General features: G+C 33.9%; 4 protein-coding genes across 4 annotated transcripts; 2 read left to right on the forward strand and 2 right to left on the reverse strand.

Moving 5' to 3' along the window:
* Positions 1-2,222: 2,222 nt before the first annotated feature.
* LOC132747887 (complement C1q tumor necrosis factor-related protein 3-like) lies at positions 2,223-3,290 on the reverse strand. Its single transcript, XM_060737413.1, has 2 exons — positions 2,998-3,290; positions 2,223-2,672 (listed from the first exon to the last, which is right to left on the reverse strand). The coding sequence occupies exons 1-2, from the start codon at positions 3,257-3,259 to the stop codon at positions 2,242-2,244; spliced, it is 693 nt and encodes a 230-aa protein (XP_060593396.1). The 5' UTR covers positions 3,260-3,290; the 3' UTR covers positions 2,223-2,241.
* Positions 3,291-4,672: 1,382 nt separating this feature from the next.
* LOC132747888 (short-chain collagen C4-like) lies at positions 4,673-7,364 on the forward strand. The gene is made up of 3 exons (XM_060737414.1): positions 4,673-5,307; positions 5,522-5,590; positions 6,141-7,364. The coding sequence occupies exons 1-3, from the start codon at positions 4,947-4,949 to the stop codon at positions 6,617-6,619; spliced, it is 909 nt and encodes a 302-aa protein (XP_060593397.1). The 5' UTR covers positions 4,673-4,946; the 3' UTR covers positions 6,620-7,364.
* A 4,442-nt stretch (positions 7,365-11,806) lies between these two features.
* LOC132747889 (complement C1q-like protein 3) lies at positions 11,807-12,877 on the reverse strand. Its single transcript, XM_060737416.1, has 2 exons — positions 12,594-12,877; positions 11,807-12,304 (listed from the first exon to the last, which is right to left on the reverse strand). Exons 1-2 carry the CDS (start codon positions 12,853-12,855, stop codon positions 11,874-11,876), a joined length of 693 nt encoding a protein of 230 aa, XP_060593399.1. The 5' UTR covers positions 12,856-12,877; the 3' UTR covers positions 11,807-11,873.
* A 1,176-nt stretch (positions 12,878-14,053) lies between these two features.
* On the forward strand, positions 14,054-16,250 carry LOC132747890 (uncharacterized). Its single transcript, XM_060737417.1, has 3 exons — positions 14,054-14,609; positions 14,838-14,906; positions 15,373-16,250. The coding sequence occupies exons 1-3, from the start codon at positions 14,496-14,498 to the stop codon at positions 15,520-15,522; spliced, it is 333 nt and encodes a 110-aa protein (XP_060593400.1). The 5' UTR covers positions 14,054-14,495; the 3' UTR covers positions 15,523-16,250.
* The last annotated feature ends 1,158 nt before the right edge of the window (positions 16,251-17,408 follow it).

Below are 17,408 nucleotides of genomic sequence, written 5' to 3' on the forward strand. Positions count from 1 at the left end.
TTACATTCAAATTGATGCATTATTGGCCCCTTATCTGATATAACTTAAAAGTTCCATTGAATATTTTAAAAGGTATCTCTAAATAAAGAACGGCATGGCATGCCAACGGTAAAGTCGGTTATCTTGTGATGGTCAAATTAAGAGAGATCAAACGACCATAAAAAATGAGCAGAGCAAAAAGCATGGAACACCTGCAGTATTATCTGACACAAAGATTTAAAAATGAATTTAGAATGATGACAAAATGCTTAAAATTGTTGAGAACAAAAGCTTTCATTTAAATAATATTGGTTTTATGAATTAAATTTACCTATTATCAGATTACCGACCAAAACCCGATGTAGAGTCGACGTCAAAATAAAACGTCTGTTAGACGTCGGGGGTTCAACGTCGGTTTGACGTTGTATGAAGGTCGCCGACGTCGCGACCAATTTTCAACGTTGATACAACGTTGTGTCAACGTCAGGTGTTTGCTGGGAGGTATACTCAAAACAAACAAGTACGAGAGGGTGGTGCATTATGTAATACAATATGCAATAAATTAAAAAAAAAAGAGCAAATATTTTACAAATTTTCTATTTCAACCCTTCAAAAAAAATCTAATTCTACATATATACAAAGTTTCAGGCTTCGAACAGGAATTTGGGGTATTGATAAAAATAACGTACATACCTTTCTTGACACTTATAACGTACATGCCTTTATTGATACTTGTCAATCGCTCGGCACTGCATAGTCGACGAACATTTTTGGTGGTCTTGCAAACTGAAGTAAAATAGTGAAACCAGCTTTCATCACCAGTAAAATTTAGGCAGCATTTTCAGTAATTTTCGAGCGCACTGAAGTCGCTCCCTTTTCTGGTAAGATGTTGACAAATGGGGTGTCCATCTAACAGTTGTTCGCCTAACTTTCAAGTAATTCTTCAGAATCGTTTGCGTTGATCCTTTTGATATCCTAGCCAGATGGGTTACAAAATACTTCATTGTTGCCACAAATATTACAAATACATGTATCATTATAAAATTTATGGCAGAATATTCTAGTTTTGTTCAAGCTTTTATTCAAGTCCATATTTCAACTCTTTCACATGAGCGTTTAGCAGTGGCCTAGTGGTTTAGGTGTCTGCCTCCCAACCCGTTGATCATTGGTTCAAGCCCTAATCGGGTCACGAACATGTTTCTTCATGCGACACCAGTACTGGTTGGTACCAGGAAGCAGTCTCGCATGTGATTAATATAAGTTGCAAGAATTTCGCATTCGAGCTTGAATAAATATGTTTAAACCAAAGTATTTTCTTTAAAATGTAAAAAAAAATCTTATTTCACTATTTTTTAAAAGTTTATATTTTCCTGTGAAGTAACTATTGAGTCTACTTTCAGCAGACCATAGGAGAATTTTCTCGTATATTGCTGATAAAATGTGTACATTTTGTACGTATGTTTCGTACATCGCAGTTAAACTGTGAAGGTAAACTCACGTAGGATTTACTCTTTAAAATATGATAAAAGTAGATATCCTCAGAGTGACTGATAACTAATTACATTATAAATTAAATTATAGCATTTGAACATATTAGAGGCACTGATAATGAAATACTCGAAGAAAAAAGTGTGCCTGGCCTACTTAGTACTATTCAGACTTAACTTGATAATGGACAAGTGCCACATAGCTTATATTATATAAGGAAAACAAGTTAACAATAACAGAAGTTTGCACGTGTAAAATAAGAATAAATCAAAGACATAATTGAAAATATTTTTTACCGGAACTTTTTGACGACAAATATTTACGTTTATGCTTTAATGTTTTAAATGGTTTCAGATGTGCCTTTTTTACTTTAATTTCTAATTTAATTTACAAGTAAATTACTGAGGTTTTTTTCTTCAATTTCATATCTAATCTGCACATTCCGACACTGGCGACGGACAAAGTTAATTTCGAACAAGATAATACATTATAGTACCTAAGGAGTGAACTGTACAGGGATATCAATTCAAACCTTTTTTCATGTAATAAAGAACTTAATTTCAGTCTTTGCATAAGATTTTCTGAAACAGATTGTTCATGATACAGACAGACATATAAATCATATAAATGTGGTTGATATGCAAACTGATTTTTCACCGAATGGGTAACTTTATGCACACATACATGACTGGCGTTTATTCAAAGTTGCTCACTAATACTAGTAATTGAAAAAAAAACAACAACAACTTAACAGCTATGATCTGAAAAATCAATTTATTCTGTTATTGTCAGAAGCCATCCGGAAAAGGTTGAAAATTCATTGCCATGTATTGTCCCTGTGCCGTGACTTGCACTCTGGGCAGTTCTTATCCACACCTGGTTCCCATGTTCAAGTTCTGTCACCACGGTTCTACTGCTAGAAACGTCATCAAGTCCACCATTTGCATGGATATAGTTAAACAGTATGTGGGCACCATCCTTGACTAATTGCAGGTACTCGTTGTTGCCCGGCTCTATCATGATATCCATATGAAGGACATAGACGCCGCGGATTGGAGCGGTGAATATTCCCGTGCTTATGTCGTATGCATTTCCCATATTGGTTATGGTCCTGTCAAAGATGAGTGGCTGTCCGGGCTGAAGGTTTTTCACATCACTGGGTGAGATGACTGCCGTAAAAGCAATTGTTGGGTCATTTAGTTGACCTGAAATAACAAAGATAAGGCAGAATAACAGACACGTAGACCTTATAAGACTAGTGTAGGAATAAAATTTAGGCTTTAATCTATAAATTACAACGTGTTTGATTGTTGAAAAACGAACATATCCCTGTGGGTTTTTCTAATACGACAATCAAATCAGTTAATTTCATAAATTATTGTGACCTAAACCAAACACATTTATTACGGCGTAATAATCTAATATGAAAATCAATAGCACTTTTATAATTCTATAAGACATATTTTAACAGTTCATAATAAAGCCATTATACTTTAAAAACAAAACAGCATTGAAATTTGGGCTACTCACGTCTTGCTACAACACCTTGTGCAGCATTTGCAGTCAGTTTGGCCTCAAGACGTTCAACCTCGTCCCGGAGTTCTTGGTTTCCCGCTCTCTCCTTACGCAAATCCTCTTCTATTCTTTCAACCCTTGACTCCAGTCTTTGGTTTTGTACCAGAATCGCCTCTAGCAATGCTTCGATGTTCCCAGAAGCTCCGCATTTTATAAAGGGAACAAATGCGGAAAATAAGATAAAACTCAGTGAAATTGCTTTCATTGCGGTAGGCATCAGATTCCCGATTTTTTGGTTTGAATAAGATCTATCTTTTGACCTTGTCTATATAGATATGGGACCATTTATCAATGTATGTCAGACAATAAGGACATGTGCCGTTACTTCCTTGGTTTTCTGTAAACAGGAAACCGGAGTAATCCTTGTTATTTGAGATCAAAATTTATCATACAAGCGATTAATTCCCATTGATATTCAGCTACAAAATGTACAACCGTTTTCAACATATTCACGATATTTGGAAAAGAGAGCGCGAAAAATATGCAGAAATACCTGCAAACTTATAATGCATACAAACAGAGTATACATACTAATATAATAATCCGGTACCGCTGGCCTAGTGGTTAAGGCGTCCGCCTCCAGATCGGGGGGAGGTCGAAGGTTCGAGCCCAACGGGTAGCGTTAATTGAAGGTTGAATGTTTCACGTGGGACTCGTTTCGAAAAGGCCGCTTCGTGAGCGGTATGTAAAATGAATGGTTACCAATTTATATATCCGCCTGGCGCCTGGCTTAGTGGTATGAGTTGGGAGGTACATGGTATGCAAGCAAAATGTGTCTCCTAAGTCAGAAATGGCTGGCCCTTTCAGTAGGGGTGAAGATCTTTACCGTTATCTTTTAACTAGTATCTTGCTTAAAAATATGTCCACTAAATTATCTATTCGTTAACCAGAATTTATGAAATGTTAAAGTTGGTAGTGCAACACTTAAAACAATAAAACAAGAGACGGTCCAAAATTATAACGACATCATCATCATCATCAACAACAACAACAACAACAACAACAACAACTTTATGGAGTGCACTGCATATCAGCTATTTTCTAACGATTTTTACCACTGACTATATAACTTTAGTAATTAAATTGACTTGTTGTAATAACCGGTATATATTTCATTATCACGAAATAAGCCACAATCCGAATTGCAACAATTACTCACTTGTTGCTTAACATTCTAATTATAACCAGTGAAACACTTTCATATGTATACTTTCATATGCGTAAAATCGCCTATGACCTTCAATTCAAGTGAAAAGGTATCGATAATAACCTAACCATTGATTTATAATTGGTGGTATCATCAATTATTTTGACTTATGTTGTAATTAGACAATTTGGTTATGAAAAAGAATAATCTATTGACAACATTATATCACTAGTTCGGATAATTTGAACTTTTTTCACGACAAATTCGCCATTAATAGATCAATACTCTGACCTTTTATTTAAATAGCAATAGATTTAACCACAAACATTGAAATGTGCACTTTTGTTAACAAATATGTTGTGGTGAAATTCTTATTGTATCCACTAATCTGATACTTTAGAATTAGACAGTTTAGGGATCTATGCATTGATTGGTGTTATGATTGATTTACATATAAAATGGGGGTTTAAATTTAATTTATTCAGCGTTCCAGATGAATGCACGAAAAGTGTGGATATATAAAACTACCCCTACTTGACATAGGTGTACTGTAATATTGTTTACCTATGTTTTACAATATCATATAACGAAATTTGAGTTGCAAATGATTACCTTGTGAAAACACTTTAACAAATAAATGTATGAAAAACAACTATAAAATTGTTAAAACTAAAATCATGAGTACATTATAAACCGAGTGTTGGAGTTATCAACATAAAGACTCATAAAGTTTGGATATATTTAAAACCAGCTGAAAATGTCGGTTATATTTTCAACTCAAGATAAATATGTGAATATGGATAGAGATGCGTTCTCGGAAGAAGTGATCACACCGGCGCCATCGTCATCGTCTGTTTCTCCCCCTCTTCCTCCTCCTTCAGCAACGGTAAAGAAGTCGACAATGTACATAATATTAGCGTTAAGTGTTGTTGTGACGTCAATGATGTTTGCCGTCACTGTGACAATCGTGTATCACATAGCTAAAGAAGGCAATACGTCATCAAATGGGGGAAACGCTGCCAGGTCACGAGGAGGAACTGATAATGTGTCCTCTGGTAGTCAGGCACATGTCCAAGCTACAACACAGAGTCCAGATAAAGGGACTAGCAACGATAAACGTAGGTGGTCATTAAAGAGAGATATTTGTTGTGCACCATTAATTACTATTCTTGTTTATGATTTATAAGATTTTAAAATGTTGGTAGTTTTTTTTTTTTTTCCAAAAATGAACTATGAACATTACGGTTCTAAAGAAATATATTATATTATAATGATTAATTTGAATCAGCACATTCAAACAATATATATGTTTTTTTCTTTCTTTGTTCATAGGCTCAGTAACATATTTTACGAGATGGGGAAGATATAACTGTACACGCACATCGGACTTGTTATATGCCGGTATGTATTGTTGATGTAAGATACGGGTATAATTATTTAACAAGATTAATTTTAAAAATATCTATTGCTTTATACAAAAACTCAAGTGAAAACGTTCACCTTTGAAAAAGGGTCGTTCATCGTTACGGCTGAAAGGTTAATTCACAATATTTCACAATAAGAATTTTGTTTGACCTGAAATAAACTTGGCTTAAAGGTTACCAAATCGTCTGCAATCAACAAATAGATATTCGCGCGTATTTATATAAGTGTTTAAAACCCATATAAATTCTTAATCAATAAATCTATGATCTATACATAGATTTACTCAAATTTTCAACTGTTTCAAAAATTTAAATCTTTCAAAAGATTTTTTTCCAAGCAGCATTACAGTTTCTAAGTGAAATTATTATTATATCAAGTATTTATTGATGCACATTGAAATAAAGTTTGCATTATCATACTTGGAAATAAAGATTCTTTTATTTTTTTTTAACTTTATTTCTATGATAAAAAATGTCTTTACTATTATTCTTTTTACACGTGTTGCATCTGTTAATTTTTCTTTCAGGATATACCGCTGGAAGTCGTTACAACCAAATTGGAGGAACTTCAAACATCCTTTGTTTGCCAAAACAACCACAGTATAAAGCCTCCTTCCCTGGCAGGTCTCGTTCGTACTTGTACGGTTCTGAATACAATGCTAGAGGTACAAATCTAGCAGCTGTATTTGGTAAAGATTTAAACGAACACGATATTCCATGTGCCGTCTGCGAAGTAACTGGAAGTTCCGCCATGATGATGGTTCCGGCCCGCACTGAATGTTACCGTGACTGGGATAAACAATATTCGGGTTACCTTATGACAAGTAATTCTGCTCACAATAAATCGATGGATATCGTTTGTATGGACGAAAACCCGGAATCCATTTCTAAGTCAGAGGCGAACAATAATGGCGCCCTTTTTTATTTTGTAGAAGCAAGCGGTCAACTTCCGTCGCCTCCATACTCGAGAGATACTGAGATAACTTGTGTCGTTTGTACAAAATGATCAGTTTTGATTTTTTTCCTAAATACAAGTTTAAGTGTATGATTTGCAATTATAAGTGTAAAATACTGTAATTCAACAGTTCAAAGATCGCGATACATAGCATATTGTTGTTATTGCGAGCGATATCATTTACTTTTACGTTATGAAACAGGCTGCAAAATTGAAAAAGCCACCACTGATGGCGTTTCGTTCATTTGTATTTTACACAAGTAAGAAAGTTTAATGTTATGATATCGATTCTGAATATAACACTGTCGAGGGGAAATCCGAATTTCAAAATCAACGGGAAGACCAGGGAAGAATTTCATATGTACAAAAATACACCTCATGAATGTAACTTGCAATATGGAAGTACGATGTGTATAATAAAAGACCATCAATTTAACATTTCTTTTTTGTCGGAAGGTGAATGAATTCTTCGCTTACGAAAATTGTCAAAATTAGTTCACAAAAATAAATGAAGACCAATATTAACATAATATGTTGTATGCCATATATCTTCAGTGTTAGAAACGATTAAAAAATCAATTAAAAAACAGTATATGGCTTTTGCAAGTTTAGTAAAAAACTTCGAAAGTGTACAAAATTGGAAAGAAGATTACGCTACATAGCACGCACATGTTTGCGGTTTTCACTGTTATTTGAAAACGAAAATGTCATAATGTACGTTCTGTAAAACTGGTTTCTCAAAATAAAATCTAACTACTAGTCTAAATAAAAATATTTACCATTTCAAAACTATAGCATTATCAGTTAATATATAATATACAAATATGATACTTTTCCCTTCAACAATTTTGAATGCAGGATCTACTTAAATTAGGCTTTTATACTATTCTCTTACTAAGATTTGCATAATAAAATGAAAATAATGAAATTCCTAAAAATCCAGTTGACGAAAACCCGACAATTACAGAAGATAACAGAAATTAGCCCTCTAATTATACCTGCTTAAAGTGTTGACTGAAACCGAAATCGTGAGAGAAAGACCTAATAAAATGCAAAATTAAATGAAATAAAAGCACAAAAAATAAAATATTGGGCTCATATTTCAAATTTTGAAAAGAACGAAAGGACACGTTCAAAAGTTTTTTGTTGTTGTTTTTAGTTTGTTAGTTTGTTTGTAGTTTGCATCCTTGACCATGTATATTGTATTTGAAAGACGAGTTTTGTGTGAACAAAAGATTTTCGCTACATTTCATAACAACCAGCACATATTCAAGAACTAGAGAGCAAATTGATTATACAAATATTAGATTGTTGAATTGAAAATTTAGCTGTTTCTTTAGTTACTTTTTTTATTTCAATCTACAGTGTAACCTGTGCAGTCTGAACACACATGATATCGTTGAAACACTGAATTAAAATTCCCGAACGGACTTACAGCGGACAGTAATCCCAAAGTCATACATTGCACTTAACCAAAAAATGACGGATATGGCAAAAGTTTCCATTGGTCAGATACTCAGATTAAAGGTACTAGTATTGTATAACATTGATTCGCACTACCAATCCTATAAGCATGTTCCATGGATTTGCCTATTTTAGTATTACAGGGACTCCACTGAGGTTTTTTTTTGACATGACAGGATTGTAAACATTCCTTCGAGATTTTGTGTACCAGTTGATGTAGGTCTAAACAATCACTAATTGCAAATTTTCAGATCATTTCTTCGCCCTTTTTGAATTATCATTTTATGGAAAAATGAAAAAAGCGTCACTCAAATCGGGCTAAATCTTGCGCCAAAACATCAATATTCAATTTACGAATAATTCTGGGTATATTTGTTTATTATACAATATGTATTTTAGTCCTTTTGTAATATTTATAGACATTTTACGACGCGGTCCGTTGCTATGAAAAATGGACCGGAATTAGAATTTTCTCGCGCATGCATAATCTGCGAATGGCCAAAAAAACTGTATCGCCCTACATAGAAATATAGTAGAAGTTCATAGACATTTCCGAGTTAGTTCAAGGTTAACGATAGAAAATGATATAATTTAGCATTTAACAAATATAGATAAGGTGGCTTTATAGCTTTGTGGCGAAGAATGCCATAAATATGCACGGATAAGATACTTGTTTAACCCATTACTTCATGAGCATTTTGTGAAAAATGGCTGTTTTCATTGAAAAGTCTCCCGCTACAAGTTCAAATTGCTATAATACTATAAAAACTGCTTCAATACTAATCAAACTTGGCACAAATGTTGACTGGACCATTGACCTTGAAACAACATGCTCAGGCTTAAATTTTCTGTTACCATGGCAACAAGGGGTCATCTCAAAATTGCCAAAAATCACTATTTTGCGTTGATTTTTTCCATCAAAATTGATTTCAAAGTGCTGCAACTTCTCAATGGATTGAGATAGAGTCAAATGCTTTTCAGCGTTGGTTACACGTTACCTTATGATCAATCTTGGGTCATTTATAGCCTCTCACAAGTCAAAAATTTTCTTCGCGATGAGGGGGACTCCGCCCCCCTTCAAACCCCCCCAAACAGAAGGGGGCACATCCCCCTTCTGGCAACCCCCTGATGTATCTTTTGGTTGGGGGTCCGCGCCGAAAAAGTGGTCACTTTTTTTAACAACATTTCGCAAGCAAAAACAAGTGTTGGGGGCCTAAATAAGGCATTTTTTCACCATTAGAGACAACAAAAGGGGGGGGGGTGAATAAGGCGTTAAAAGGCGTGTATATGAAGTAATGGGTTAAGAATTACGATCACGGACCTGACACCGAGATCATTTTTTTTAAAGAAGATGTGGAAATATATCTAAAAGCAAATGGAAAGTCAACTTATTTGCTGTTAAAATAGTTCATATAAAAACAAAAGGAATTTTATTACATGAAATCAAGATGAATTATCATTTTGAAAAAAAAACCAGAATATGTGATAGTGCATTTTTAGTGTACGATATACCTGCAAATAGAACAATTTAAGTCACAAAAATAGATTTTAAATATTTTTTTTTCTTCAAAATCTTGAGAAGTTAAGATGGGTTGTTTGGAAGAAATAAAAGTTTTAACACACATTTTATCCGCTTCTTCGTTATACATGTACATGTTATTTCTAATAATACACGTCACTCAATTTTTCTCTTCTCAAAATCCATAAACATTGATCGGTATATTTAAAAGATACATAAAATACCATTTTGATAAGCGTAACTGATAACTACACATGTAAAAGGTAAAGGTAAAATATTCCCGTAATAAAAACTTGTTCTTCGTGCAACATAAATTACTCCTGAAGGATTTCTTCAATTTGTAAATCGATATTTTTCGAAAATAGTGGAGCAAAAGGGCAAGAGATGGAGCGAAAGTTTCGATGTTGAGCGCAATGCGATTTTAATTTAGCATACTAGGAGGAGCGTAGTCTATGAATTTTGATATATAAAAGCTATAGAATATATATATATATATATATATATATACCTTTAAAGACAACATACTTTCAACGACTATAGCGTAATAAATGTAATCGCAAAGGTGTCACCTATGGCTGTGGATAGATTCCATAATTTGTGTTCCAAATTTGGATGACGCCCGATCATTGAATCATATGGCGTAAAACAGGGTGCCACTTATTCGAGGTCAATCATGATTGTCCTAGTGATGTACATTTAAAAACATGTGTCCGTGCAAATTCGACAAATCGAATATTTTAAGTTCTACCGCGAACAAATGTTTCCGAACAGGTACAATGTACATGTAACGCAATTGTTCCCGCCAAATGTTATGTTTTTTCAAAAAGTTAGATATTTAAGGTGCAGAACAGAGACAAAATTATGCAATACACGGGGCACATAAAATGGATCACTACTACCGAGTTAATTTTACTACAACTTTCTCTAATTAATAGCTCTAACATACATGTTCAGATCAAACACAAATAATCCACGTTTTCATGAAATAGAAAGACTATTGTAAGGTTGGGAATCTCTATGAAAATTGTTGACAAAGTGTCAGTCGTTTTAAGGATATGAAATATGACAAACATGATCGACAAGGAAAGGCGGCGTTCAATGAACGCGACCCAGCAAAAAGACTTTAACCGGTGGCAAGGAGCCCAGGAGACCAATCAAAAACAGGACAGAGCGGGATGCGGAGCACGGACAGGTCAATCACTTATTATAAAATGAAACATGAAAAGAAATCACCAAAGCCGACAAGGAAAACAAAGAAAAAAGATAAATTACTGCTTAACAGGCTCACAAAGTAAAGGGGCATAGCGGAAGGGGATACGAGACCCGGGGAAGGGGGTGTTATATAATTGTTTCAGTTATGTTTGAAGATACGTTCTTTCTTATTTAGCATTGTTGTTTAGTTTACCATTTTCCTCTCAAAGTATAAATGGAAATGTTCACTTTTATAATCAAACACTGCATATTGTCAGTACAAATCTTGGTTAATGAAAGAAAAAAAAATGAATATAGAATTGTGTTCGTTTATTCAGAGTATCTATGAACAAAACAAACGTAATAAAAAAAGGCAGTGCTCAATCGGTGTACGTACAGTCCAAAATTATTAACAATTGAAAGACCCAGTTATAGTAGAAATAACTTAATATCTTATCATATTTTTCCGGCTTCACATTTTAGTACGTCTATTTCAACTTTAAAAGATTTTATTTATAGAAATTTGTAGACTATGCTTTTTACACCAACTTAATGTCGCCTTGCGCCCAACAACCGACCTTTCGATCCATCTCTTGACCTTTGGCTCCACTACTTTTGAAAAAAAAATCGATATACAAATTTAGGAAATCCATCATGATTAGTTTAATTTGCACTAAGGACAAGTTCTTATTACGGGTTGACATTACATTTTAATGAAATCCGAAGGGTAATGGTTGTGAAGTTCAATATTCTACAAATTGTCGTTCACTTCGTCAGGGAGAAAAGTTCTCCCGGGCTTAATATAATTTTGTTTTTGTAACAGCTTAGATCATTGAAAGCCTAAAACAATCCTACACGGAACTACATTTTCCGTTTTTCGAAAAAAATACAACTTAAATTAATAACAAGACAAAAACATAAACAACACTTGCAATTATCCGTTTAAATCGGCCTTCCGCTGTATCTCGGAAATGCCGTTCGCTTGTTTTACCGTACACCCCAATTTTGAAGTGGAGCGACATTTTTCCAGGCATGTTTATGCACGTACGCATACATGACTTGCGTTTATTCAGAGTTGCTCACTAGTAATTGAAAAATAAATAAATAAACAGCTGTGGTCTGAAAATCAATTTATTCTGTTATTGTCAGAAGCCATCCGGAAAAGGTTGAAAATTCATTGCCATGTATTGTCCCTGTGCCATGACTTGCACTCTGGGCAGTTCTTATCCACACCTGGCTCCCATGTTCAAGTTCTGTCACAACGGTTCTACTGCTAGAAACGTCATCACGTCCACCATTTGCATGGATATAGTTAAACAGTATGTGGGCACCATCCTTGACAAATTGCAGGTACTCGTTGTTGCCCGGCTCTATCATGATATCCATATGAAGGACATAGACGCCGCGGATTGGAGCAGTAAATATTCCCGTGCTTATGTCGTATGCATTTCCCATATTGGTTATGGTCCTGTCAAAGATGAGCGTCTGTCCGGGCTGAAGATTTTTCACATCACTGGGTGAGATGACTGCCGTAAAAGCAACTGTTGGGTCATTTAGTTGACCTAAAATATTAAAGATAAGGATATATAACAGACACGTGGCTCATATGACTAAAGTATCAATAAAATTTAGACTTTAATCTATAATTTAGAATGTGCGTGATTGTTTTAAACCGAACATATCCCTGTAGATTTTCTAAAAACGACAATCAAATCAGTTAAGGCCTAAATCAAACACATTTATTACGGCGTAATAATCTAATATGAAAATCAATGGCAAAGATATGTTTTGACAGTTCATAATAAATCCATTACCTATAAAACAAACAGCACTGAAATTGGGGCTACTCACGTCTTGCTTCAACACTTTGAGCAGCATTTGCAGTCAGTTTGACCTCAAGATGTTCAACCTTGTCCCGGAGCTCTTGGTTTCCCCCTCTTTCCTTACGCAAATCCTCTTCTATTCTTTCAACCTTTGACTCCAGTCTTTGGTTTTGTACAAAAATAGCCTCTAGCAATGCTTCGATGTTGTCAGAAGCTCCGCATTTTATAAAGGGTAAAAATGCGGAAAATACAAAAAATATAAGTGAAATTGCTTTCATTTCGGTAGGCATCAGATTTTCTGATTATTTGGTTTAAATAAGATCTATCTTTTGACCTTATCTATCTAGATATGTTGCCATTTATCAATGTATGTCAGACACCAAGGACATTTGCCGTTACTTCCTTGGTTTTCTGTAAACAGGAAAGCGGAGTAATCCCTGTTGTCAGAAAACCAAGTGATTAATTCTCATTGATATTAGTCTATTGTTTTAAGCTACAAAATGTACTTCCGTTTTCAACATATTTACGATATTTTGGAAAGGTGGGTGCCAAGAAGAAAAGGTAGAAAACCCTGCAACTTTTAATACATACAATCTGAGTATACATAATAGTATCTCGCTTTAAAATGTGTCCACTAAGTTATCTATTTGTTGACTAGAATTTGAGAAATGCCAATGTTGATATTGCAACACTGAATGAAGAGACGGTCAACTTCATAACAACAACAATATCATCATCATCATCACCATCAGCAGCAGCAGCAGCAGCAGCGTCAGCAGCAGCAGCTACTGCTTCTGCCACTGCTACATTATGGAGTGCATTGTGTATCAGCTTTGCTATTTTCTAACGAGTTTTCCTAGTGACTATAATTTTAGTAATTAAATTCATTTCTGGTAATTACCGGTATATTTTTCATAATCACAAGCCGAACTGCAACAATAACTCAGTTGTTGCTTAGTTAAAACCAGTGATACACTTTCATAATTATGTATACGTTCATAAATGTAAATCGCCTATGGCCTTCAATTTAAGTGAAAAGGTATCGAGAATAAACCATTGATTTATAATTGGTGGTATCATCAATTATTTTGACTATTGTCGTAATTAGACAATTTGGTAATGAAAAAGAAAACTCTATTGACAACATTATATCACCAGTTCGGATAATTTGAACTTTTTTCACGTCAAATTCGCCATTGATAGATCAATACTGTAACCTTTAATTTAAAGAACAGTAGATTTAACATGTGCACTTTTGTAAACGAATGTTTTGAATTGAAATGCGTTTTGTAATCCACTAATCTGATACTATAGAATTAAACCATTTAGGGATCTATGCATTGATTGGTGTTATGATTGATCGATTAACATATAAAATGAGGATACGATGATAAAAGTTTAGATTGAATTTATTCAACGTTCCAGATGAATGCTCGAAAAGTGTGGATAAAAACTACCCCTACTTGACATAGGTGTACTGTAATATTGTTAACTGATGTTTTACAATATCATATAACGAAATCTGAGTTGAAAATGATTACCTTGTGAAAACACTTAACAAATAAATGTATGTAAATGACTTTAAGTCGTTAATACTAAAATCATGGGCGCATTATAAACCAAGTGTTGGAGTTCTCAACATAAACATTTCTAAAGTTTGGATATATTTAAAACCATTTGAAAATGTCTGTTATATTTTCAACACAAGATAAATATGTGAATATGGATAGAGATGCGTTCTCAGAAGAAGTAATCACACCGGCGCCATCGTCATCGTCTGCTTCTTCTCCTCTTCCTCCTCCTTCAGCAACAGTAAAGAAGTCGACAATGTACATAATAGTAGCGTTAAGTGTTGTTGTGACGTCAATGATGTTTGCCGTCACTGTGACAATTGTGTATCACATAGCTAAAGAAGGCACTACGTCATCAAATGGGGGAAACGCTGCCAAGTCACGAGGAGGAACTGATAATGTGTCCTCTGGGAGCCAGGAACATATCCAAACTACCACACAGAGTCCAGATAAAGGGACTAGCCACACTAAACGTAGGTGGTCGTTAAAGAGAGATATTTGTTGTACACCATTACTATCCTTGTTTATGATTTGTAAGATTTTGAAATGTAGGTAGTTTTTTTATAATATTTTTCCTAGTGACAGCATTACATTGACTTACGTTTCTTAATTTTTGTTATAACAGTACAATGTACGTGTCATTGGAATCAGCACATTCAAACAATATATATTCTTAATTTTTTTTCTTTCTTTCTTCCTAGGCTCTGTTACATATTTTACGAGATAGGGAAGATTTAATTGTACAACCACATCGGACTTGTTATACGTCGGTATGTACAGACTTTGCAAGGGTTGATTTAATTAAAATATAATAATCATTTATATTAAGATACCGGTATTATTATTTAACAAGATTAATTTTATAAATATCTATTGCCTAATACTTTTTTGTATAAATTAAACTCCAGTGAAAACGTTAACCGGTTAAAAGGTTCGTTGACAGGTTTGTTTACTGACCTGGATTGAACTTAATTGGCTTAAAGGTTACAAAATCGTCTGCAATCAACAAATAGATATTTGCGTATTATTATAACTGTTCAAACCCCATTTAAATACTAAATCTATAAATTTATAATCTGTAAATAGATTTACGCAAATTTACAACTGTTTCAAAAATCTAAAATGTCCGGATGATCTCTTCCCAGCAGCATTGCAGTTTCAAAGTGATATTATAAATATGCCAAGTGGTTGTTGATATTCTCTTAACTCTTAATGCATCTGTTAATTTTTTTTCAGGATATACCGCTGGAAGTCGTTACAACCAAATTGGAGGAACTTCAAACATCCTTTGTTTGCCGAAAGAACCACAGTTTAAAGCCTCCTTTCCCGGCAGGTCCGGTTCGTACTTGTACGGTTCTGAATACAATGCTAGAGGTACAAATCTAGCAGCAGTATTTGGAAAAGATTTAAACGAACACGATATTCCATGTGCCGTCTGCGAAGTTACCGGAAGTTCCGCCATGATGATGATTCCGGCACGCACTGAATGCTACAGTGACTGGGATAAACAATATTCGGGTTACCTTATGACAAGTAATTCTGCTCACAATAAATCGATGGATATTGTTTGCGTGGACGCAAACCCAGAGTCCATTTCTAAGTCAGAGGCGAACAATAATGGCGCCCTTTTTTATTTTGTAGAAGCAAGCGGTCAACTTCCGTCGCCTCCATACTCGAGAGATACTGAAATAACTTGTGTCGTTTGTACAAAATGATCAGTTTTGATTTTTTTTCCTAATAATTACACGTTTAAGTGTTTGACTTGTAATTATAAGAGTAAAATACTGTATATCAACAGTTCAAAGATATTGACACAGTCATAGCATTGTTGTTATTGCGATATCATTTACCTTTACGTTATGAAACAGGCTACAAAATTGAACAAGCCACCACTGATGGCGTTTCGTTCATGTTCTATATTGATATATATTGAAACAGACTTTAGTTACTGATAAGCTCCGCCTCCATAGCATGCTACATGTAACATCACTTGTGTATTAAATCTTGGAATATTAAGACGTACTCTTGTTGTCTCTTCTAGTTCAAATTATACAATAGTATATTTTACTGGACATCTCATTTGAGATATAATATTCTTGGTAATATACTTGTCACTAAAACAAAACATACAACAGTTCATTTGTATTTTACACAAGTAAGAAAGTTTAATGTTATGATATCGATTCTGAATATAACACTGTCGAGGGGAAATCCAAATTTCAAAATGAACGGGAAGATCAGTTACGCATGATACATGTGACAATATTATAGGAATTATAAGAATTTCATACATACAAAAATACACCTTATGAATGTAACTTGCAATATGGAAATACAATGTATAATAAAAGACCATCAATTTAACATTTCTTTTTTGTCGGAAGGTGAATGAATTCTTCGCTTATGTAAATTGACAAAATAATTTCACAAAAATAAATGAAGACCAATATTAACATAATATGTTGTATGCCATATATCTTCAGTGTTAGAAATGGTTAAAACAAACAAACAAAATAAAACAGTATATGGCTTTTGCAAGTTTAGTGTACGAAATTGGAAAGAAGATTACGCTACATAGCACGCACATGTTTGCCGTTTTTAACTGTTATTTGAAAATGAAAATGTCATAATGTACGTTCTGTAAAACTGGTTTCTCAAAATAAAATCTAACTACTTATCTAAATAAAAAATATCTACCATTTCAAAACTATAGCATTATCAGTTGATATATAATATACAAATATGATACTTTTCCCTTCAACAATTTTGAATGCAGGATTTACTTAAATTAGGCTTTTATACTATTCTCTTACTAAGATTTGCATAATAAAATGAAAATAATGAAATTCCTAAAAATCCAGTTGACGAAAACCCCGACAATTACAGAAGATAACAGAAATTAGCCCTCTAATTATACCTGCTTAAAGTGTTGACTGAAACCGAAATCGTGAGATAAAAACCTAATAAAATGCAAAATTAAATGAAATAAAAGCACAAAAAAATAAATATTGGGCTCATATTTCAAAATTTGAGAAAAATTAAAAGGAACACGTTCAAGTGCTTGTTTGTTGTTTTTAGTTTGCAAGATTGTTTGTAGTTTGCATCCTTGACCATGTATATTGTATTTGAAAAACGAGTTTGGTGTGAACAAAAGATTTTCGCTACATTTCATAACAACCAGCATGCACATATTCAAAAATTAGAGAGTAAATTGATTATACAAATATTAGATTGATGAATTGAAAATTTAGCAGTTTCTTTAGTTATTTTTT

This window comes from Ruditapes philippinarum, unplaced genomic scaffold (genome assembly GCF_026571515.1).
Source record: "Ruditapes philippinarum isolate M1 unplaced genomic scaffold, ASM2657151v2 ctg7529_1_1_1_1, whole genome shotgun sequence".
Classification (NCBI taxonomy): domain Eukaryota; kingdom Metazoa; phylum Mollusca; class Bivalvia; order Venerida; family Veneridae; genus Ruditapes; species Ruditapes philippinarum.

Excerpts from the sequence above, each read along its gene's own strand:
- LOC132747887 (XM_060737413.1), bottom strand. The coding sequence starts at position 3,259 with ATGCCTACCGCAATGAAAGCAATTTCACTGAGTTTTATCTTATTTTCC. Across the intron at positions 2,673-2,997 it reads ACAAGGTGTTGTAGCAAGAC|GTCAACTAAATGACCCAACA; the intron begins GTGAGTAGCCCA and ends TTGTTATTTCAG.
- LOC132747888 (XM_060737414.1), top strand. The coding sequence starts at position 4,947 with ATGTCGGTTATATTTTCAACTCAAGATAAATATGTGAATATGGATAGA. Across the intron at positions 5,308-5,521 it reads AGGGACTAGCAACGATAAAC|GCTCAGTAACATATTTTACG; the intron begins GTAGGTGGTCAT and ends CTTTGTTCATAG. Across the intron at positions 5,591-6,140 it reads ATCGGACTTGTTATATGCCG|GATATACCGCTGGAAGTCGT; the intron begins GTATGTATTGTT and ends TTTTTCTTTCAG.
- LOC132747889 (XM_060737416.1), bottom strand. The coding sequence starts at position 12,855 with ATGCCTACCGAAATGAAAGCAATTTCACTTATATTTTTTGTATTTTCC. Across the intron at positions 12,305-12,593 it reads TCAAAGTGTTGAAGCAAGAC|GTCAACTAAATGACCCAACA; the intron begins GTGAGTAGCCCC and ends TTAATATTTTAG.
- LOC132747890 (XM_060737417.1), top strand. The coding sequence starts at position 14,496 with ATGGGGGAAACGCTGCCAAGTCACGAGGAGGAACTGATAATGTGTCCT. Across the intron at positions 14,610-14,837 it reads AGGGACTAGCCACACTAAAC|GCTCTGTTACATATTTTACG; the intron begins GTAGGTGGTCGT and ends CTTTCTTCCTAG. Across the intron at positions 14,907-15,372 it reads ATCGGACTTGTTATACGTCG|GATATACCGCTGGAAGTCGT; the intron begins GTATGTACAGAC and ends ATTTTTTTTCAG.